Source organism: Macrobrachium rosenbergii, chromosome 51 (assembly GCF_040412425.1).
Source record: "Macrobrachium rosenbergii isolate ZJJX-2024 chromosome 51, ASM4041242v1, whole genome shotgun sequence".
NCBI lineage: Eukaryota > Metazoa > Arthropoda > Malacostraca > Decapoda > Palaemonidae > Macrobrachium > Macrobrachium rosenbergii.
The window spans coordinates 58,867,975-58,893,210 of record NC_089791.1 but is presented as its reverse complement, the minus strand read 5'-3'; the positions used below and the strand labels follow the sequence as shown (position 1 = coordinate 58,893,210).

Below are 25,236 nucleotides of genomic sequence, written 5' to 3'. Positions count from 1 at the left end.
CTGGAAGAATCCCAATCAGAAAGTCGATGCACAGGAATGCCTTTCCAATGGCGTTTAGTTGAAGCCTGGGAGTGCACGACAGGCTCGACGGAGGGGGCGACTGCCCATGGGCAAAACCCGCCAGCCTCCCTTGGACCTCTGGTATGTCTTCTCCCTGGTGTGAGGAAGCAGGACAGTGACCTTCGTCTAGGAGCACTGGTGGGACGGACAGCCACCTCCTCAATATTCACAGCACTATCACTTCTCACTGCACTGTCAACACTTATATTTTTTTTCCATTAGAGATTTAATAGCTGACCCGATTTCCATAATGGTACTACATAATACAGTAAATTTCTGATCAAACCTAGATTAGAGGCTGGCAATGGCACTAAGAGCGGAATCATGGAAACCTGGAACAGAAGCAGATGGTAAAGTAGGAGGAGTTACGATAGGAGAAGGAGGAGGAATTGGAGGAGAGATAGTTCTGTCATCCCCTACATTTTCCAAAGGAATGGACTCTGCATTAGCCCTACTTTCAGCCCTAATGGCTGCTTTCCTCTTCTTATCCCTTTCTAATTTGTCTAGACAAGATTTCAATGTTTTCCATTTCTTATCCTCCCAATCCTGACACTCTATGCAAGTATTATCCTTACTACATTCTTTCCCCCTACATTTAGTGCATTTTGTATAAGAATCGTATGAAAGCTTAGTTAGCCTAGTTCTACAACCCTCAAAACAAAAGCGAATACTAGATGAACTAGAATCCGACATCGTTAACTAAATAAACTAAAGTTAACTTGAACAACAATTCAAACAATGGCAGCAAGCCACAAAGCAACAAATTCTGAATACTTCACCAAAATTCATGCAAAACAAAGCCGAAAGGCGAAGAAGCAGCTGCATGAAGACTTCCAATGTTAACCGGAAGCCGGCAGAAAACGAACTGAGCTATCTGCTCGTTTGTTTCCTCGAGTCCCAGATGGTGACGGGACATTGTCACCTACACACTAACGATAACAGAGCCACCGCGCGAATTTTGAATTTCTAAGCTGCCGTAGGTTAGGGAACCATAACTAGTAATTACTTGATAAGTTACTTATATAAAAATAAAAGTTTAATGAGGCAAAATCCTTTAACAATCAATCCGACAGAGGAATGAAGGCAGATATTAGCAGTGATGGGGACAGAATGAAGAGAAGCATCTGTGGAAGCCTGTTTTCTCACTGAGTACAGTACACATGCTGACAACCAATTATAATTCAACTGAACATTCAACCTGAACAAATCAAAGCAGTGATAATCAAGACTGATTAAAAAAATGGATTGAAATTGTATTTGAAGAGAAAAGATTTTAATTACACTTAAATTTCACTGCCTATACTAGCATTTCTCAAACGGGGCACCTGGGCACACTGGTGCGCCATGGAAGGTGTGCCCCAAGATAAAGGAAGATGTAATTTATGTTTTCATATTTTAAAACTTTGATTTTCATATATTTTAGAGACATCAAGTGTGTGGCTTCTAAGTCTGAGTCAAGTCTTAATGGCTTAATCTTTAAGAGGCAATGGATAATCCTTTCCCCTTTTCCTTTCCTTGGGGATTTAAATCGGTCATTACTGACCTCTCTCGAATAAAAATAGAAATTCTCTATAATTCAATATCCTGCTAATCTTCTTTTGAATTGTTAGCCAAAAATGACAACTGTTATAATGCAAAGGTTTCTCCATGTCTGGCAAAGGTGGAATCAGGCGCCATTCTGTATTAAGGAATGCTGCCCTGTCTCTAAACTCCACGTGTACAACTTCAAGCATGGTTTTTCTCTCGTTAATCAGATACTTACCATCAGCAGAGAAAATACACATTGAAGCGTCTTGCCAAGGATTGTTAGCATCATCATCAGGGGAGAATGTTGGAGCCCCTGTTGTGTTCTGACCTGAAGTTTTATAATCAACCCTGGATCTTGTTTGGTCAGAGTTTGTTTCCACTCTTCCCTTTTCGATTGCAGGATACAGTACTTTTACACTTTGGAGTGTACATCACTGACTTTATTTCTTTAAAATTTCCTGTTCGGAATCGTACAAAATGTCCATTATATACTGCCGTTCTGTGGCAAAGGCATCTTTGATATTGCTCATAATTTCCTTACAGAACTGATCAAATACTGCAAACTGTGTATCCCTTTTGGGGAGCTTGCAGTACTATACCCCTCTGAATATGTAGTCATTTCACTTGGGGTTGACTCAAACCTTGTATCCCTTTTGGGGGAAGGATCCTGATCTGATCAGCTTCTGAAAGTTGCATGGGGGATTGAATTCCTTCTGGAAAGTTTCTACCCTGGTAAGCTGAAGGTAGTGTCCCTGGTCCTTCTGGGTTCAGCAAGGACACTTTGGTAGCATTATCAATTTCATCTAAATGATGATCACCTCAAAGAGGAACTTCCTCCATTTTCTCCGCTGGGTTTACCTGGGAGGTCCTGGGGACTGATGTTACTGGGTTTTGGCCCGAATATGGATCCTCTGAGAATGGGTTAAATGTATGCTGATAATCTCCCCCTTACTTTCCCTTGCTGAACCCTAGGACCCATCGAGACAGCCTGAAATGAGCTGTTTCGTCCTTGAAACTTGCTGCCAAGAGCACACTGCAAATTTCATACATATCTGGCGGCCAAGCAAATCTGTCCTGTTTTTTGCAAGGACTATGCTCGTGGTAGGTGGAATGGGCTGTACCCACTGGCAAAAAGCGAACCAAGCAATTTGCTACGGAACACTTGAGCTGAGGGTCCTGCATAGTGGTGGCCCTGTAGTGAAAGAACCAAGTTGTTATTAGAAACTAATTTAGAATAAATTGTTTTTTGAATGAACAGACACTTTGTAAAAACCTTGTGCCATTAAAATATATTACATCTTACAGGTTTAATTTGGTTACCATGTGTAAATGTAATACCTGTTATAAAATATACGAGTTAACTTAAACTGTTTTAGGTTTTAGGTTGACTGACAGCATATAGGGCTGCATTACTTAAGCTGTTAGTCCTTTTGCAATGGCTTATGTGAAATTTTAATTTTAAATTTTCATGCCATAAGGACTATTCTATAAACTAATTTGTTTAACAGCTAAACCAAGCTACTGTTTTAAATGGATTAGTTAAATACTTCTAGTATAATCTACTTTAATCTAAGCAAGGAAGATCTCTTAGAAGATTCTCACTTAACCTATTCTAGGTAGTTTCTTATTCTAGGTTTAATTAGGAACCTAAGCTTATAAGCTATACTAAAATTTAATTTTCTTATCTGGTTTTTGTTTCGTGCAGCTGAGACTACATTTTTGTCTGATAATCAGCCGTGCTGTTTCTAAATTAACAGTTGAAACGTTCCCTTTAGGGGTTTCCACTAAATCTGGTTAGGCTATTGTCTGTTCTAAGTTTATATCACCTGTAAGGGTATAGGCTTCATAAGACCTTACTAATGTTATTGACCCTAGAATACTGTTTATATGCACTACTGGGCTTATTCTTTCTTAGCCTAGTTAGGGTATTAGCTGATCCAGACTTTTATAGATTACAAATATACAGGCTATATAAACTTAGCAATTTGCTAATAAGTAAGCACAGTTAGGCTACTATGTTTGTCTAGCCCAGGCTGACAACCTCCCTTGTTTGTATCCAATCCTAGGTTGTTTGGTCTATTATATCATATAGTAGGCCAATAATGTATACTCTTATAGTCAGGTTATCACTTACTCTAATCTAGGATACTACCTAATCTGGGCTAATTATATCACAAGGGTATGGTTACATAAATCACAAATGCCTTAGTACGTAGCCTTGAGGCTAGGCTACCATCTCATCTTGCACATGTTACTATTTTCATCTAATTCTAGATTACCATCTAGTAAAGTGATTGTCCAATAATGGGGTGTTTTTGTAAGTTTAACTTAAACTAATATAGCTACTGCCTAGACCTAGATTATGCCTTGAGGTTAGGCTACCATCTTCCACAGGTTACTATTTTCATCTAGTTCTAGATTACCATCTAGTAAAATGATTGTTCAATAATGGGGTGTTTTTTTAAGTTTAACTTAAACTAATATACCTACTGACTAGTCCTAGATTATATAGATCATACGCAAGTACCGAGGTTATACAGACGGGAAAATTTTTTAGTTTCCTGTTTACCGAATTCTAGGATCCTTGGTGTAAACTGGGCTGTTGCCTAGTTCCATAAAAGAATATGGCTCAAAAGGTTCTTACTTACCTTAAATTGGGTTACTACCTAACCCACGTTATTTAAATCACCTTTAGGATATGTAATCCTAGGATATAGGCTACGGACAACATCTACTACATTTACATTATTCTGACTGAATTTGTTAGGCTACCACCTAGGCTATTGTGGACATCGTTATCTGAAAGGATTATCTAAATTAATACTAAACTGTGGAACATTTCTGTAGTTACACATTTTAAACAATGATCAAAACATCAAATTTTAGAGCTTTTGCAAATAACAGAGATCATGAGAAGACACCGACCATGTGCTCCAAAAACAAAGTTCGGTTTTCGGGATTCCATACACAAAAACATTTGTTCCACAGTTAAAACTAACAATTTTTAGAACTCGAGTTTAAAAATAAGCACTTAACTTTCGTGTTCGGATGTTGCCATAATACTTGCTGCTTTACTCTCCTGAAAACAGTAAGGAACACTGAAGGGTTGTGCGTATCACTTGCGCTAGCAGAGGGTAATGGAGCTGGTCTTTTTGCCTGCCCGGTCGTAAACAAGATGGCAGACGCAAGATGCGCAATAGTCACTTCTTGCAGTTTGACGAGGAAAACTGGGTTCAGCTTCACTGAAGATAAGGAAAAATGCCCTCTTATCTTTGAGTCCATTATACTCTATCATGTGTCATAGTGTTTTCATTACAACACAATATCCGGCTACAAGACCAGGCTAGAAAAATATTTCTTTGATACTAGTCTAGTCACCATGGAGCGCTGGCACACCATGGGGGGGTGACTCCTTGAGGACGAGACAGCAACTACGCTATCAAAAAATATATGGTTATTTCAAGTACTAGTACTTCTTTATCATTTTTCCTATTTTCAAATTTCATGACTAATTTTTCAATATTAAAATCAAAGATGCACTCCAAAGTTTTGGTTTTTCATAGATGTGACCCGTGGTAAAAAAGTCTGAGAAACACTGGTCTATACTATACAGTGAACCCTCGTTTATCGCGGTAGATAGGTTCCAGAACTGGCCGCGATAGCTGAAAATCCGCGAAGTAGGGACACCATATTTACAGTATTTATTTAACATGTATTCAGACTTTTAAAACCTCCCTTTACATAGTACTGTTAACAAACCACCCTTTACAGTAATGTACAGATATCTACAATACGTACATACAGTACACAGGCACAAATGATAAGCAATAAAACAGTAAGTGAACATAAAAAATAGAAAGATTGTTATGGTGCGTACTGTACAATTGTACAGTATTTTACTCACCACGATAGAGTTGGAAGTTACAATAAAGCCCTCCTCGTATGTACTGTTAACAAACCACCCTTTAATGTACAGAACACTTAATGCATGTACAGTACCCTAATCTAAAACAGGCACTAATATTAAAATGTTAGAATATTAAAGTATATAAAGAAATAAAGATTGTTACTGTACCCACCATGAAAGAAGTTGAAGAAAAACTTGAATGATGATGGCGATGAATTTGCTGCACAGTAGAAATGATGATGATGAAGCTGATGATGTCTTCTACTGTGCAGCCAATGATTGTATTTTACGTCTCTTCAGACTGAGGTGTCTTTTCCTGGGACACCTCTTCAACTTCTTCCTGGGACACTTCAATTTCTTCCGAAGGCATAGTAGCAGGAGGAACTGGCTCTTTTTATGAGGCTGGAATAACATTGTGATCGGAAGTTGCTGCTGCTGCTTCTTTTTCGATCGAAGAGCATCCTGTAGGAGTCATGTCTTCATCGATTTTGTTGCAGAACTGCAGAGAACGAACCATATCCTCGTCCCATTCTTGTGACAATTCTTTCAGCTCCTTCGCTAGGTTGCAGAGCTTGGCAAGCCGTTCTAATGTTAAGCCTGTTTCTTCGACAACTTCTTGGGTCTCTTCCTGTGGTTCATTTTCTTCCTCACTGGCTGATTTTGTCAGGTCTTCGAGGTCTCGTCAGTTAGCGGCTGGGAATGGCAGTCCAACAACTCGTCAATGTCTTCCGTCGTCATGTCGCCAAACCCGTCACCTCCAATTATCGCAGCCAACTGCACAGATTTCCGTATGCAGAGTGTTGAATCTCGGCAGGCGTAAATCCTCGTCGTCGTAAACAATCTCGACCACAACTTCCTCCAGCTCGCGTTAACGGTAGCAGGTTTCATTTCTTGCAGTGCCTTCTGGATGTTCTGAAGGCACGCGGCAATTATGTACTGCCGCCAGTACGCCTTCAAATTGAATGTTTCATCCTCATCTTCTTGGCGGCATCCACACACGCAACGAGGTCTGCCAAGGTATTCTTCGTGTAGAGGGCCTTGAACGCCTGATAACCCCTGGTCCATCGGTTGAATTAAGGACGTTGTGTTGGGTGGCAGGAACTCAACCTGAATGCCCTCATGCGAAAGATCAGTCACGTGTCCACCAGCGTTATCCAACAGGAGAAGGATCTTAAATGGCAAGCCCTTCTCTAAGAGATATTTACTGACTTGTGGGATAAAACACTGGTGGAACCAGTTGGAGGTCAGCATCTTCGAATCCATGCTTTTGGATTATGCATCCAATACACGGGAAGGAGATTCTTATTTTTATTTTTCAAAGCACGAGGGTTTTTCGACTTATAAATAAGCCCTGGCTTTAGCAAAAATCCCGCAGCATTGCCACACATCACGAGGGTAACACGATCTTTGAATGCTTTAAAGCCAGAGGCTTTGGCTTCTTCTTTGAACAGGAAAGTTCGCGATGGCATTCTCTTCCAAAACAAACCCGTCTTGTCCATATTAAAGACTTGTTCGGGCTTGTATCCACCTTCAGCGATAATATTCTTGAACGTCTCATTTGCGTAAGTTTCAGCAGCGACCGTGTCAGCGGAAGCAGCCTCGCCATGCAGGGAAACGCTTTTCAGGCGGGCGTTTCTGAAACTTGGCGAACCATCCTTTGCTGGCGGTAAAACGTCGTCTTCGAGGCTGGGAATCAGTGGATGTCCCTGCTTGAGGTTCATCTACATCATCTTCGCTCGTCTTCCTCTTCTTCTTCAGCGTGGTCGCCATCATCTTGAGGTTCCTTTGCCGCGAAATTCTCATACAACCTCAAAGCCTTGGTTCGGATGGTGTTCGTATCCAAGGCTATTTTCTTCTTCCGCAGTCGGCAATCCAGATTGACAAAGCACCTTCCATACGGACGATCGTTTTATTACGAGCGTAACAACTCGCTTTGCTGACTTGCTAAAGGTGATGGCAGCCGCCTTCCTAATCTTCGCCTCATCCTTCTTAATGTAGCGAACGGTGGATTTGTTCACTCCAAAATGGCGGCCACGGCCACAGAATCTTCTCCCTTCCTTCAACATATCGAGAAGTGTCACCTTCTCAGCAATCGTCATTATTTTCCGTTGGCGTTTAGGCTCAGTACCAGCCTTAGCAGAAGCAGAACGCTTGGGAGCCATTGTAGGGTTAAACAAAGTTAAAAAAAGTTCAACTTCAAACACACACTGTCACGCACCGCACTGGTAATGTAAACAGCATCTATCTACCGAGAGAGCGGAAACGGCGTGGTGCGAGAAGACGCTGCGGGTCAGAGACAAGGGAAGCTGCTGCGGGTCGGAGAAACGGTCAAAACACCAATCACAGGCGAGATTACAAAACTTGGGAGCTGATTCGTCATCTATCACCAATGGAACCAATCACAGCCCATCTTACATGCTAGTTTCAAATTCAAATATACTTTACGCTATTTTATGCTTTTTTTGTTGTAGTAGTATAGGTTTATTCGAGATGTGATTTTTGCAACAAACAATATTATTGGATGCAGTACAAAGATTCATGGAAAAGATGCACATTCATTACATTTGTATTTTATAATTAGTATATATGTAGCCATCAGCAGCCTTACACCATTCAAATATGACAATGTCAGACTGCATCTGATTAGCGTTTCATGTTCAGTTTAATTTTACTAGTACTATAATGAATTATCGTATGATCACATTCTCTTTTGTTTAATTTCATTTTGTACTGAATTATATGTCATAATGCAATGAACCAACAGTACTAGCAGATATTAATAATTATTAATGGAATTAATGAAATATTTGGGTCTTCATATATCGCGACTATTTTTGAAATTTCCGGAAAATCTGCTATATATTTTCTCTTATAATATACATACGTAATGGAAAAAATCCGCGAAGTCGTGAATCCGCGATAGTCGAACCGCGAAGTAGCGAGGGTTCACTGTACACATACTTCCAACCTTTTCAGATGTTTAATCAAGATGAAATATAGAAAAAAAGCAAACATTTGAGCTCAGGTAAATTTTAACTTATACAAAAACCTTATTTTTATATGGGTTTAATATGTCTATTAGGAAGAAAGTACTCTTATCATCCAAAATTGAAATATCCACTTAGGGAGTGTAATAATTTTGCTTGTAGCATAAAGGATAGCTGTTCTCAAGAAGACTTAATCATTCTTTAGCACAGTTTTAATCCTAATGTAAAGGACTGGGAGGAGGGAATCCATGTAAAACACTGGTTTGTAAACTTGGAAAAACTGCTATAAAAATTCACCTTACATTAACTGTAATAATTTGTACCTACAGAAAAGCCCACTGAGGTGGTCTAGATGACATACTTAAGCAAGGTTGAAAACATGAAAGCAAATGAATTTTTTAGCATTTAACAGCAACACAAGCTCTCTGTAAATATACTCTGTCAACTTATAAGCCTAAATGTACAAGCAAAGACCACAATAAATGCACCTGACAGAATCACTGAAGGACATTTTAGTTCAGTCAACCTTATATACTGTACCGTGTAATACTCTCTACATTTTCCACTCACATATGTATCAGAAAACGGGCCTGAATGCTTTTCATCTTATAGTAAAAACTAATGTCTAACCTTCAAAATATATGAAAATAAAGTTATTTGATTGTTGGGTGCATGTGGCCCATTCATAAAAATACTGTAAATACAAATGTGAAATAAGCAGATGTAGGCTTCCTTTCACTCCAGATCAGTAGCATTTCAGGTTAAACATTTCATCACATGATAAATACTGTACTGTATCTACCTAGGGCTTTAAAAATACAAAAAACATTGACATAATTATTAGGATGCCATGTGCATGCAAGTCATTAACAAAACTGCCAACAAAAAATTAAATGAGCAAGGGACCTCAGTGGTGACAATGAATCACCTAGCATCTCCTTGGAGTAGGCTACTCTTCTTTCACAGTAAGCACAGTGTCTATCACACTAAATAAATCCTCACTGTTATAATTTTTTTTTATTTTTGCCTCCTAATATGTTCACATAAATAAGGATAAATTTTGCAGAAAAGTGGTCATCTTAGTCATACAAATGAGAAGTAAGACTTGGTTTTGTGATAACATTAATTGTTAAGAGGTGTGCTGTTCCTCATATGGGAGGCACTGTCAACCATATCCTTGCAAATTGGGAGGAGGACCTGTGCAAACATATGAGTAACATGCAGTAAGAGGCTAGAGGAGAGTATATTCCCTTTAGCAAAGTAAGTAGAGCACATAATGGTTTAAATCAATGAGAAAGAGACTTGCTCTAATGCAGTGGTTAATACCTTTTTCATTGCTCGTACCCCTTGATATCTCAGAAAATGTTCTCGTACCCCGATCCAATATAAATACAATAAAAACTTATGATAAATATACAGTAAGTATACAGTACCACTGCACTGGCTATCATGTCTCATACCCCCATTTAAGGTTTCGTACCCCTTAGGGGTACATGTACCCCAGGTTAAGAACCACTGTATTAGAGCAAGTCTCTTTCTCATTGATTTAAACCATTATCTGCTCTGCTTACTTTGCTAAAGGGAATATGGCATGAAGCCTTGCTTAAACATGTAGTCTTGATATCATCTACAAATATTAGTTTTAGAACAAAACTATCAAAAAGTTATAAAAGTATAGACACCTCAATGACTACTCATAAATGAGGCTTGCGAAATGAAGTCAATGGATGATCATAGAATAAGAGAAATGATATGCCTGCTGTAGACAACTACTGGTACCCATCAGTAATTTGTCAGTTTTAGGTGGCCTAATTTCTTTATAGCAGTTAAATGATTGTTGAATATTAAATTTGATATCTGCATATAAAAAACATAAACATCCTGGAAACATTAAAAGATTTGGGAACACCCTATATTTTCCAGTAAAACTACTTCAAAAGTTTAGCCTGTACACAGGAGAGGTAGAATCAAAAGTTTAGCCTGTACACAGGAGAGGTAGAATCAAAAGCTTGCTCTCATTTTTAAAAGTGCGTATGGATGCTACATAACCTGTATATTGAATTACATGCAAAAAACTATGGAGTCATAGCCATAAATTAAAAAAGAATATGATTTTATCATACCTCTGCATCCTCTAATTCAGGCCACTCAAGGATAGTTACAGGCTCAACTGCATTGCACTGTGTGTTACTCGTTAATGGACTCTTAATATTACCATTAACATATGAAGCAAGATTATAAACCCATAAAGATCCTTTGTCGTCTCCACAAACAAGAATACAGGATTCTGTAAAAAAATTACAGGATGTTCATATTTGCAGTAATTCTTATTAAACCTCTCATTGCAAAAGTATTTTTTTACCAAAATGGTATTAGTCAAACTATTACAGGTACTTAACATTTAATACCATATTACAACACTCAGGTGCATTCAGTACATTACATAGATATAGGGATTTACTCATGATGATAGTTCAGTTATACAGCACAATATTTCTTAATTAAGAGCCCTGATCAATTAAGACAACAAAGTACTTACTTTGATCTACTCCCATGTTCATGTAATAATTGTCTGTATCGCTCCATCTCAACCTTAAAATCATTTTATCTGATACTGCAGTTTCATACTGGTTTTGTTCTCTGTTAAAAAAAATGTAAATATTATACAGTACAGTGAAGACAGAGCAACATACACATTACAACTACCAAAAAAACAGTGATTCACATCCGGCCACCCCAAAGCTGCTGTGATACTCCAATAAGCGGCTTCCAAACAAGAATAGTTATCCTAAAGCCTAACAAAGGTTTGTGGAGTGAAAGTATTTACCCATGTCTGATCTCCTGTAATCCCCATAGATGTTGCATTCCTAAAACTGAATCTGAATAGAGTTGTTTATTTCATACTTTTCATATGTTCACTTCACACTTCAGGCATCTTTTTTCTGTGCAGCTGTAAGATTTAGGAGCTAATGAGCATACAATTATTCTGCATAACTTAAATGGGGAATCTCATGATTTTTTGGAACTCTTGATATCATGGCAACTTTGTCCTTAAAAGTTTAAAGTTTTCTGCAGAACAAAATGACATTTTTGTAATAAAATAAAGTTTTATATATACTTACCAAGTACTGTAATTACACAGCTAAAGTTTCTAGTATCGGCAGCTAAAATTTGAAACTCACGGTAGCGATTCTTTTGTTTGGTGAAGGTGTCTAACCCTACTCACTTTTGGGGAAGAGGAGGAACAACTGAGCAAATGGTATCAATTATGTAATTACTGTATTTGGTAAGTATATATAATATAAAACTTTATTTTATTAAGAATTTTCACAGAAGTGACTTATCAAGTAGTTACATAGCTGATTCCACATTGACAGGACTACTCTACCCCAAAACGTTATTTAATGTAATGAATTTAAGAATAGAAAATTTGCTAGCATTGGGACAATGCTTGCTGTTTCCTTACCTGGTAAGAGAGCCGTTGAAGGAAGATACTGCCTCTGGTTGGCGCTCATCTTACTCAGTAGAGGCGAGGGGGCATGGCCATGGTCCGCTGCAGGAAGATACTGCCTCTGGTTGGCGCTCATCTTACTCAGTAGAGGCAAGGGGGCATGGCCATGGATCGCCTACTACATCAGTGTGAGACTTACAGTGAAGGACATCACCAAAAGCTAGTAAGTTATAGAAAATTGCCACTCCACAGGGCGCAGTACTAAACAAGACAACCATGGAACAGTGCTGTTACCTACACCAAAAAATTTTTAAAAAACATCATCACCCAACCATTAAAATCTGGACGGTATCCAAGTGCATAGTACCCCAAGACCCCTAGAACTCAACACCATAGATCAAGGCGATGAGAAAGGATGGAAGGGATGCTTCCTACATTCGCTCCCCCAACACCGTGCCAGTCACCAACAAAAGACCCAAAGTACTGCATTCACTAAAAACTGTTTCTATGTGCCTTAAATAGTGGGATGCAAATACTGATTTACATCTCCAATACATTGCTTGGAGAATGTCTGACAGAGATAGATTATGTTTAAACACTAAGGACGTAGACACTGCCTGATTTCATGTGCTTTAACCTTCAGAGAAGGTAAAAGCTCTTCTCCTACTTGTGAGTGGGCTTCTCTCATGAGTTCTCTTCGGAAAAAAGAGAGCATTCTTTGTAAGAGGACATGAAGGATCTTTGACTGAAGTCCACAAATTACTTGAAGGTTCCCTTAACTTCTCATTTCTTTTCAGGTAAGACTTTAAAGCCCTTACAGGGCAAAGAGTTCTTTCTTTCTCCTCAGGTCCTAGTATTTTTCCCAAATTCTTGACCCTAAAAGATTGAGGCCAGGGTTTAGACGGATTCTAATTCTTTGCGAGAAATCTGAGTGTATAGCAATAGATCGCATCTCCTTCAGAGAAACCAATCCTTCTATCTTAGCTGTAGTGAGGGCTACCAGAAAGAATGTCTTCTTAGTCAGATTCCTGAGAGAAAGAGGTGTTGATAGGCTTGAAAGGTGGTCCAGACAACTGTTTTAGGACCGTCTAGGTTCCAAGATACTGGTTCTGTCCTCTTTTGCTTACTTGTATCAAAGGATTTTATTAAATCAGAGAGGTCCTGATTCGAGGATAAGTCACAGCTTCTGTGTCTAAGCCCGAGCTAAGCATAGCCCTGTAGCCCTTTATAGTTAAAGAGGCCAAGCATCTGGAGGTTCTGAGGTATACTGTAAAAGGAAATCTGCAATCTCTGTAAGAGTTGTTTTACAAGAATATACTTCATTTTTTCTGCACCAAGTGTGGAGAATGGACCAATTGTTCTGGTAAATGCTGCAGGAAGATTGACGTCTGCATTTTGAGATAGTTTCTGCAGCTGCTCCCGAAAAGCCCTTAGCTCTGAGGAGTCTCGACAGTTTGCAGCCTGTCAGAGCTAGAGTAGACAACCCTTGGTGAAATTTTCTGACATGGGGTTGTTTGAGAAGATTGTGCCTTTGAGGGAGTAGTCTTGGAAAGTCTACCAGAAGACCCATGAGGTCCAGAAACCATTCCTTTAGAGGCCAAAATGGAGAGATCAGAATCATCAACACGTTCTGGTGGGACTGAAATTTGTTCAACACCTCTCGTATCATTCCAAGGCATAAAGCTCTTTGTTGGACCAGTCCTGAAGCACTGCGTCCATCGCCCATGCCAACGGATCTGGGACTGGTGAACAAAAAAGAGGGAGGCGATGGTTTTTGGATGTCACAAAGAGGTCCAGAGTTGGTCTTCCCCACAGTCTCCGCAGGGCCAAGCATACTAAAGCATGTAGAGTCCACTCCGTGGGAATGACTTGACTGCCTTGGCTCAGCTGATCTGCCAGCACATTCAGTTTCCCCTGGACGAATGATCATAATTCTCGTCCAGTTCTGGTCGGCCCAGAGAAGCAGATCCCTCGCTGCTTCACAGAGCGAAGAGGAATGGATTCCTCCCTGCTTGCTTATGTATGACAAGGCTACTGTGTTGTCCGAATGAACTACTATGGTTCTGTCATACACCTCCAAGGAAAAGGCTTGAAGACCCAAGTGAATAGCCTTTAGTTCCCTCACATTTATGTGTAGTTCCTTTTAATCTTGTGACCATGTCCCATAGACTTCCCTGTCTCCCAAGAGAGCGCCCCAAGTCCGATGTATCGGCAAAGAAGCTTAGGTTGGGGTTCTGAGGTGAAAGGGACTTCCCTTTAACAACCTACATTCTGACCTCCACCACAGCAGGTGTTTCTTGATGTTCTGTGTCACCGGAAACACGAAAGAGTCTGGATGCCTTTTTCTATCACAGCTGGCTCTGAGGAAGAAATGAAGTACTCTCAAATGAAGCCTCCCCAGTGAAACAAACTATTCTACTGAGGCCAATGTCCCAAGGAGACTCATCCATTTGTTGGCCGAGCAGCTCTGAAGGGAGAGAAACTAGTCTATCATACATAGACAGGACTCCACTCTCTTTGGGGCTGGAAAAGCCCAAAAAAGACAAGAGTTCAGAGTCATCCCCAAATACACTATTTCCTGTGAAGGGGCCAGCTGAGACTTATGATGATTGACCAACAATCCTAAATCGTGGATTAACAGAAGAGTTTTCCGAAGGTCCTCCACGCATTGTCCCCTCATCAGGGTGACAAGGAGCCAATCTTCTAAGTAAAGAGAGATGTTTATCCCAAAGAGATGAAGCTAAGATACCAGAACCTGCTTAAAAACTTGAGGGGCCGTTGTTAATCCAAAACATAAAGCTCTGTAGGGTCCGTTGCTAATTGGAAAATTTGGCCTTGAAATACAAATCTTAGGTACTTCCTCGAATCTGGGTGTATGGGGATGTGGAAGTACACATCTTGCATATCTATTGAGACCATCCAGTTTCCCTGACGAATAGCAGCAAGAATGGAGCAATTTGTCTCCATACGAAACTTTGTCATAAGAACTAAGTCGTTCAGTGCACTTACATCCAGGACCAGTCTCCATCCTCCTGTAACCTTGGGGGTTACAAACAGCCACTTGTAGAATCCCTCTGAGCTCAGATCTGTGACTACCGCTATTGCCCTCTTCTTGAGGAGGGAGTGTACTTCCTCTGAGAGAGCTGAAAACCTCTTTGAGCCTACAGAGTAGGCGGTCAAGCCGATGGGCTTCCTGACTAAGAGAGGTCAATCTGTGAATGGGATTGAGAAGCCAAACCTGAAAACTTCCACTACCCATTGTTCTGCCCCTTTCTCCTTCCAAATTTCCCAAAAGAGAAGGAGCCTGGCACCTAGCAGGGCACAGAGGACACTTGATTCATTTCTTGGCTGAAGACTTGGATGACGATTTCTAGATCGAACAAGGGGTGAAACACACGTTCATACGACCTCTTGGTTGAGCCCCTTGCTTGTTCCCATGAAAGGAAAAGGGCTGCAGAGGAGAGGATGTCTTGGAGCTAAATGGTGGAAGCTCCTTAGGACACCTTGGGGAATGTACCAAAAGATCTTGCGTCAACTTCTTTTGTAAAGCTGAACCAGTATTATTCACCACTGCCTGCGGGAACAAAACTCACATACCAAAGGGGAGAAGAGAAGGGCAGATTTTTGAGCTGTGGTGACTCCCTTCGAGGTGTAAGAGCAGCAAAGCTCCTCTTCTTTAAAATTCCCATGGCGTAGAAAGAGGCCAATTCACGAGAACTGTCTCTAATCACCTGATCCGCACAGGAGAGAACTCCAAGAAGATCTGAAGATAAATCCGACAGTGCCATAGGGTGTTCCTGAATCTTACATGCTAGAGTGCCCACCATCCAGTCTAAAATACTGACCACCTACAAAATCTTAAACATGTTCTTCAGCAAATGGTCGAGTTTGGCTGCGGAGAAAATTAAAAGAGTCAATCAAACCGGAGAAGTCGCCTTGGGAGGAGGCAGGGACCCCCAAGGAAGGAGCTTCTCTGGTGGCATAACACTGATACCTTTTGTTTAACAGCCTTGTAGGAGGATAGCTGAAACAAGCCTTACCTTTCTCCCTTTTGTCCGAAAGCCAAGTCTCAATTTCGCTCAGTGCCTTCCTTGCAGAGGTGGATAGCACCATCTTAGGTAACTTAGAAGACTCGCTCGGAAGACCACTCACCTGAAAGGCTGACACAGGAGAAGACGGAGCAGCCGGAGAGAAAAAGGTGGGAAAGCTGTGTAAAAGAAACCACAACAGTGCAGCATAAGCAGAAGGAGGGGAATCATCTTCTGGCTCCTTATCCACATCCTCGTGAACCAAAGAGACCGGAGACAACGACAAATCTTTAACAGGTTTCACAGACGAGGAAGGTTTCTTTAAAAATCCTAAAATGTCATCTAGACGCTGCTGAATAGGAGCAAGAGACGGATCCAAACACGACGACATCAAAACTTGTTACAGAGGAGGAGGTGCTGTTACTGAATGGCCTGGCACTGGGCACTTAGAAGAAGAGTCAGGATAATCGGAAGGACACTACATGATGAAGATTCTCAAAGTGAGTGGATGCTAATAGGCGCTTGGAAGCTTGTGGCTGCTCGGCAGTCACTGGTCGCTCAAGAGACACTGAGCACTTGACAGCCACTGACTTCTTTGGCACCAAAGGAAGCTTGGGCACCAAAAGAAAGCAAGAAAACTGCCGCAGACCTTTTCAGTGGTCTTGACACGTAACTGAAGCGCCACTGGCACCTCTGTTCAGGGTTGGAAGCCTCTGAACCAGAAGAAAGACGGTGAGCCTCTGAAAAGACGCCATTCCAATGGCTGTCATGCATTGTCGTCACCTGGGACTTTACAACAGGTGCAGCTGAGGGGCCGACTACCCGTGGGCAGGCCCCACCAACCTCCTGTATGGCTTCTCCCAGGTTTGGGGGAGTATGTCAAGGACTTTCACCTAGGAGAATCAGCAGGACGGGCAGTCAGCTCCTCCACTAACACTTAACTTTTATCACTAACTTTATATTCCATCAAGGAAGGCACTGAAGCCCCTAACAGAGCCACTATGTTCACTAGTAACTCGAATTTACAGATCTAATTTAGACTCCAGACTGGCAATGGGATTGGAGTCGGGAACAAGAGAGCTTGGTAAAGGATCAGGTGGTACAACTGAAGAGGTGGGAATAGGAGAAATTACAGGCAAAGATACAATAGGTACATCCAAAGAAGACCTAGCAGATTCCTGACTAGCTACAATCTTGTCGTGCTTAATGGTCGCTTTTCTCTTCCTATCCCTCTCTAGCTATGATAGATGAGAACTCAAAATTTTCCAGTTTTGGATCCCAACCTTCACACTCAGTATATGATTTATCTATTGAGCAAACCTGACCCCTGCAAGTGGTGCATAAAGTATGAGAATCATATCTAGCTGAGGTTAATCTCTTATTACAGCCTTTCCTGCAATAAAGAGTACTTAGTCGTACTTGTGTCTGACATCGTCACTAAACAAGTCAAGAATTAAAGTACACAGACACAATCAAGAAGTCGAATCCGTGAAATTCCAAGGTTTTAATCAAAAACCTATCTATCTAATTCCCAAAATGCTACCGAAAGCAAAAAATACTTCACCAATCAAGATACAACCACAAACCAGCAAAGTATTGAGTTCCAAATCCAGCTGCTGCTCACAACCTATGTTGTAAGCCAGCAGAAACAAATAGATATCATTTGCTCAGTTGTTCCTCTTCTTCCCCAAAACTTGGCGGGGTTAGACACCTACACCAAAGCAAAAGAATCGCTACTGCGAATTTCAAATTTTAGCTGCCAATACTAGAAACGTTAGCTATGTAATTACTTGGTAAGTCACTTATATAAATATAATTACATATAAATAAAACATATCAATCACTCATCTCATGGCAACCATAAAACAATAAGGCTTACGACACACTGTGAAGGCAAACACAAATCTCATAGAAGGTTACAGCACTTGTAAATCAAGGAGAACTGAGACTAAAAGCTATTACTGTAAGAGTAGCTTAAAAGTTATCACAGCTAATGATAACATTGAGCCCTAAATCGTAACACCTTGTAAATCAAGGACAACTAAGACCAAAAGCTATTATTGTAAGAGTAACTTGAAAGTTATTGTAACTAAATATAATACCAAGCACTAAATTGTGACACCTATTAACACTTTTGACATTCTTGTAAGCAACTAAGAAAGTTAACAAACATCACATCTTTTCCTACAATTCCCTAACATTTAAATATTTGTATGTTCTGCATGTACTATATTCTGTCACCATAAGTAAGATTACTTACATTTTATAGAAAAGCTAAATTACATTAAAATACTAATCAAAATTGCTTGATACAAAAAATTACTAAGAACCCCAGAAGGGTGCACTGTAAGTCTTACAAGAGTCCTTGCATTCCCCATTACAGATAGAACTGAAGGTTCTTTGCAACCTTCATTTAGTTCCACAGTTGCACTGCTCTTAATATTTTAATTTTCTTTTACTTCCTCTGGTGTCTCCCCACCTACCTGTAGAAGCCCTTTAACTTTACCTTATTTTAATTTTTTCCTCTCATTCCACAACAAATCTTACATGCAACTATAAGAAATGAGATTCATTTCTCTTCAAAAAGTGCTGTATATACTGGAACACACACTGCATATATAAAATCAGATAAGCAACTTTACCTGCATATATAAAATCAGATAAGCAACTTTACCATGCAGACACAAGGAAAATGATATGTTTTCATATGACTTACTTATTAAACTTCCTTTGATTCAGTGCCTTTTCCAGAGAGAATATGTATATTTGTCCATGTAAAGCACATTTAGCAGCCAAAAGGTCATCACGTAGCATGCAGACAGAGTCAAGAACCGACCCATTTCCATCTACTTCTGGAAGATCAAATTGAGTGCGCTCTAACCTGTAACATATTAACAGAAGATCAATATAGATCAGTGGTGTATCATGGGCGAGGCCACAGGGTTTTGGTTGCCCTGGGCACAAAATTCTTGAGGTCACAAAATTTCAAAAGCAAAACAAATAAAATAGTAATACAATGCTTTCCTCCTCACACAGAAAATCTCCCTTCCTTAACCACTAATAATGGTTATTAGTGATGTCCTTCACTATACTGTAATGGTACAACAGTACTACTTTGTAATATATAAAAGAACAGTGGAACAGTACATACTAAATTTTTTTTATAGCGTAGTCACTTGTTTCATCCTAAAGGAGTTACCTTCCATGGTCTACCAGAGCTCCATGGTGACCAAACTGATATCAAAGAATTCTCTTCTAGTTGGTCTTTTTGGCCAGGTATTGTGTCGTAATGATTAACATCATAACACATGATGGAGTATATAATGGGCTCAAAGATAAGAGGGTACTTTCCCTTATCTTCAGTGAAGCTGAACCCAGTTTTTCCAGCGTCAAAAGAACCTACAAGAAAGAGAGGTGACTATTGCTCATGCACAATTGCCCTCATTTACAACCAGGCTGTTGAAAGACCAAGGAGCCATTATCTCTATTTGGTCTATAGCAAACGAAAAAAATAGACTTTTTTTCTCCGTTTTCATTATCTAGGATCATGTTAAAGCCGGAACCTGGCTCGTTGATTGCTAGCCTACCTAGTTTCATAAAGCGCTGATTGCTACTTAGTTTCACAAAGCGAAAATTGTTTTAAATTCTAACTAAATGTTTTAACTAAAAGAAATGTTTCCACAACTTATTATTAATATAGAAAATCCTTTCAGATTATACGATGTCTGCAATAATCTAGACAGTAAGTGAGAATAATTTATACTAGATTAATAGTGAATGTTGTCTGTAGCTTATGTCCTTGGATTATGTATCCTAAGTGGCCTAGCTTAGACCGAGGACCCTAGGATCAGTTAATAACAATACCTGGGCAAAATAAATCAACAGCCTAACAATAAGGCTACATATTAGTACAATATTTTCCTTTTATATAAGCCTGTGCACTTAAGCATGAGCTAAATAATTCAGGACTAGCCTAGGCATTACCTTATAAAAAGTTAGGTGATAACTTTTTATGAAACATCCATTTTTGGACTAAATTGTTAGCCTAGAACATGTAACCTACGACTAGATGAAATAGTAATTAGGACTAGATGAAATAGTAATCTGTGCTGAATGAGATGGTAACCTAGCCTTAAGGCTACATACTAAGGTAGGCTAATTGTGTTTTATGTAACCCATACACTTAAGTGTGAATTAAATAATCCAGATTAAGCAGTAGCCTAGATTAGAGTAAGTTATAGCCTGACTATAAGTTTACACATTAGCGATTACTGTTTTATATAGTAGACCAAATAGCCTAGGATTGGTTATAAACAACAACCTGGGTTAGACAAAAAATAGTAGACTAACTATAAGGTTACATATTAGTAAGTTTTCTGTTTTTATATAGCCTAGCCTATACATTTAAGAGTGATCTATAATAATCTGACTTAAGCAATACCCTATCCTAGGTTAACAAAGAATAAATAAGCCTAGGATTATATGTCAACAGTATCCTAGGCTCGATAAAATAACCTGGCTTTCTACAAATCAGTAGTATATCTGTAAGGCTACATGCTAGTAGGGTCTTATGTAGCCCATATCCATAAAGGTGATATAAACTTAGAACAGGCAGTAGCCTAACCAGATTAAGTAGGAACCCCTTTTTAAGGAATATCCTACCATCAGCCTAAAACAGCAATGGCTGAATATCAGATAAATGGGTAGTCTCGGCTACATAAAACAGAAAACCGGATTATAAGAGAATTATTTTCTGTATAGTTTATATCTTTAAGTTGTAAATAAGCCTAGAATAGGTTAAGCAAGAACCTTCTGAGAAATCTTCTATTCTTAGCTTAACGTAAATTATAGTTTGGGTTAGTTAAACAAATTAGTTCATAGCAGTTAGTCTGAATGGCATGACAATAGGAATTAAAAATTTCACTTGACCATTGCAAAAGGACTAACAGTGTATAAGTAATACAGCCACATACAGAGGTATGAAAGCTAACCTAAACCTTAGAGGGTTTATATTAACATAGGTATTTAATTAAATGTATTACAACTGCACAGAAGGAATTCCATTCCCAATGCAGCTATCACTGCTGAACAGGATCTTTCCCCCAAAATGGATACTGGGATCCACCTAACTCAGACTGAAATGACTGCATTTTTGGAAGCATATAGCAACTTGCCCAGGATTTCTGGCCCTTGATTAACAGGCAGTTACAGTTCAGTTGCTGAAGCTCAGATTGCACAAGCTCCCCCAAAAGGGATACACAGTTTGTGGGAAGCTCCCCCAAAAGGGATACACAGTTTGCGGCATTTGATCAGTTCTGTAAGGAAATTGAGCATCATCAAAGATGCCCTTGCCACAGAATGGCAATATATAAGGGACATGAGGCATGATTTCGAAAAGGAAAGTAAGTCAGTCATGTACGCCCCAAAGTGTAAAAGTACTACGTTCTGTAACCAAAAAGTAAGTGTAGATACAAATACTAACCAAACAAGGTCTGGTGTTAGAATTCCAACTGGAAACAACAAAAGGGTCTGTTCGGAATACAGAACTTCAGATCAAAACATAACAGGGGCTCCAATACTCACCCCTGATGATACTGATAATCCTTGGTGAGATGCCTCAATGTGCACTTTCTCTCCTGATGGCAAGTATGTAAGTAATGAGAGAAAAACTATGATCGAAACTGTACATGTAAAATTTACAAACGGCAGCATTTCCTAATACAGAATGGCACCAGACATGGAGAAACCACAAACAGAAAAAGTTTTCTTACCTATGCCTATAGCATTAAAAGCTATAGAAATTGCCCTTTACCAGGTCAGTGAAAAATGGATCTCTACTTCCAAGTAGCTCCAGCCTTCTGTCCCTTCACTTTCAAAAATATTAATCACGTGAGGACAGATTTTTAGAATTTGTAGTAACTAAAAACAAGAGACAATGGCAGAATAAAAATCATCTGCCACGGTCATCCCAGTTTCAGGAAATTCCACCAAGGAATGGACAAATCACCCTTTACCAGGTCAACGAAAAATGGATCTCTACCTCCAATTTGAATAAGACCCAAATTGCTCACCAAGTAGCCCCAGCCTTCTGTCCCTTCACTTTCAAAATTATTAATCATGTGAAGACAGGTTTTCAGAATTTTTACCGACTAAAAACAAGGGACAATGGCAGAATTAAAACCATCTGCCACAGTCATCTCAGTTTTGGGAAATTCCACCAAGGAATTGGCAATGCTGCAACTCTCTTTTGAAAGGAAAAAGCTCCTTTTAATATAGCTACTCAGCAGTCTGGAACCCCTACGAGAAGACTCTCAGAGGGGACAGCCTCGTCAGAATTTTATGCTAGGTTCCGATCCCTTAGCACTTGCTGGACATTGCCACCTAAAGGTTTCCAGAGGATCCGAGGATAATTTTTGCTGTTGAGGCCAAAACTCATGAGAACCCGATGGGATGCACTCTCTGACTTCCTAGAATGAAATATAAATGTGCAAATGGAAGCACTGGACAGCTCCATCAAATCACTCTCCAATGTCACTGCATTATTACATTCTAACCCCTTCTGTAAAGACCTGTTTTAGGAGTCTGTTGTGGCTCAACTCAACAAGCATGCCTGACAACAAAATTGTAGTGTATGCTCTTCTGGGGAAAGGGGAATTCAGAAAACAAAGAACCCAAAATTTCCCTTACCCAATCCCAGAAAAGGCTGACTTTGATCAAAAATCATATAAGCCTTCAGTCACCCCCAAAAGTTTTCCTCAAAAAAAAAAAAAAAAAAAAAAAAAAAAAAAAAGGTAGGTGGTCAGGAGGGACAATTCCCTACAAAGGGACAACAACAACAGCAACGACATCCTTTTTCACAAGGTCCACAAATCATCTTATAGGGGGGGAAAAAGGAAAAACAACACCTGGAATGTCTATCAAAGGCGAAGGCAGAGGAGGAGGCGGCAGATACCAAGAGGAATTATACTGGTTGGGGGTCGGCTTCGACGACATCACAGACCATGGAAGTTTTCCCTGTGGGGGGACAGCATTATTTATATGTACAGAAAGGCCCTGTTAATGGGGTCCATAGAGAAACATGCGTATATTCGCCACCAAGTACGTCTCTTCAGTGTCCTCAAAAAGGATTTCCCCAAAAGAAGAGTGATCCTCAACCAATCAACATTGAACAAGCACATTGTCTGCCAAAAATTTCAGATAATTACCATTGCCTAAGGACATTGAATCATTCCAAAAGGGACTTAGACAGTTTCTATAGATCTGAAAGATGCATACTGGCACATTCCTATAGCCGTTCCCTTCCTGCCCCTTCCTAAGGTTCCAGATAGGAAAAGATACGTACAGATTCATAGTCATGCCCTTTGGGCTAAACATTTCCTAAAGAATATTTTACAAAATTAGCAACGGTTTTCATTCGAGAACTCAAACAAAAAAATTTGGGGCCCACAAGAAAAGAGTGCTTGAAAAACTTAAGAGCAATGGTCAACAGACTACAGTACAGTCAAAAGGTTTTATAATAAATTTGAAAAGGTTTTATAATAAATTTGAAAACATCCTACCTCACTCCCAGCAGACACTTTCAGTGGCTGGGACTGTGTTGGAATACTCTTCACGGCCTGTTGTCTCTCCCCCATCATACTCAAGACAGAATAAGGCAAGTCCTCAAAAGGTTCCTTGCACAGCCCAGTTTCCAGATGGCAATCAGAACGTATGATGGGCCTGCTGCAATTCTCATCAGTAATAGATCCAGTACTTAAATTGTAACTAAAAATGTGAACAAATTCTGGCTATCGCATGCAAGAAAAAAGATGCAAGACCAACCTCATCAAAGGATTAAAAGAGTTGCGGAGATACTTAGGCCTTGGATCCAGAAGGAATCTCTGGTAAAACAGGTCACCCTGACTCCTCCATCTGTAAATCTGTATGACAATACACACAGATGCCTCGTTGACAGGTTGGGAGGACATTGGGGGATCGTCAGGTGGCAGGGAGGTGATCAGCTACTCAGGAATTTTTATATCAATTTCCTGGAGCTCATGGCTGTCTTTTTGTCTCTCAAAAAACTCAAACCTCCAGAAGAGAGAGACAACATAACTACAATATCCTGCATCAAGAGGTCAGGATCACGTTCACTCCTCTCAATACCGTAATGCAAGCCATCCTTCAGATGGCGCAAGCAAGGGAGTGGCACATGTCAGCAGTTCACCTCACAGGGGGTCTCATTGTAACAGCAGACTCTCTATCAAGGAAAACGACAGCCTCAACAGAGTGGATGTTGGACAACCACTCTTTTTAAACAATAGCCAGCATGCTTCCACAACCAGAAGTGGACCTGTTTGCCATGTACTACAGTCACAAACTCCTAATATATGTGTCTCCGAACCTGGACAGTCAAGCAACAGCAAGAGATGCCTTCCTAAAGACTGGAACAAGGGAAGGACGATATCTTTTTCCTCCATTGTCCCAGATTTTGCAGGTTTTGAGCAAACTTTTAACCTTCCAAGGAACAGTTTACTTAATAGCCCCAAATTGGCCAAACAGGCATTGGTTCCTATTACTTCAACAACAGACGAAAAGATCAATTCCACTATCGTCCGCTGTTCTATCCCAGACAGTAGGAAGGAAAGTCGTTTACACATCCTCCTTCCTGAGCCGAGACCTTCACGTATAGATTTTTTAAAAATATCTATCGTGATAATTACTCACCCAACACTGCTAGGCACCTAGTGCAAAAATTACAGACATCATCTATCCGTATGGAAGATATGGTTAGATTGTAACCATACTGAGAGCCCAGTTGAGATTTCTATAGAAACACTTTTTATTTTTCTTATATACCCTTTTGAAGACAAATGCCTTGCGGTTACAACAGTCATGGCATACAAGGCTGCATTAACGGAACCCTTGCTTTATGGATTCGGGATTGACTCCAGTATAGAAGTTGTCACTTCCCTTCTGCAGTCTTTTGCTCTACAAAGGCCCACTCCCGAAAGACTTCCAATTACCTGGGCCATGAACAAGGTGCTTAGACTTCTGTCAACCCCTCAATTCAGCGGACCCAATACAACCACAACGCACATGCTACAAAAGGCGATCTTCTTGATTGCATTAGCATCAGGAGCTCTTACTAGCGAAGTGGGCTTTCTTAGATGGGGACGTTGCATCACGCAAATAGCTGACCATCAATTATTATTGTCCCCTGGCCCATCATCCCTGGCCAAGGATAAGGATCCTTTAAAAAGGAAATCCATTCTTATAAGAAAACTCAATTTAGCA

The 25,236-nt window shown here is 40.0% G+C and overlaps 2 protein-coding genes across 10 annotated transcripts in view; one reads left to right on the top strand and one right to left on the bottom strand.

The window, feature by feature from the left end:
* Positions 1-25,236, top strand: part of LOC136833067 (solute carrier family 13 member 2-like) — a 153,139-nt gene that overhangs the window by 52,082 nt on the left and 75,821 nt on the right. The window lies entirely within an intron of this gene.
* Positions 1-25,236, bottom strand: part of LOC136833447 (leucine-rich repeat and WD repeat-containing protein 1-like) — a 93,205-nt gene that overhangs the window by 8,237 nt on the left and 59,732 nt on the right. For all 9 annotated transcript variants that reach the window (XM_067095617.1, XM_067095619.1, XM_067095610.1 and 6 more), the window contains exons 6-8: positions 18,677-18,841; positions 11,021-11,121; positions 10,605-10,768 (exon numbers count right to left, since the gene is read on the bottom strand). In XM_067095617.1, the coding sequence (XP_066951718.1) occupies positions 10,605-10,768; positions 11,021-11,121; positions 18,677-18,841 (430 nt within the window). The remainder of the gene's footprint in view (positions 1-10,604; positions 10,769-11,020; positions 11,122-18,676; positions 18,842-25,236) is intronic.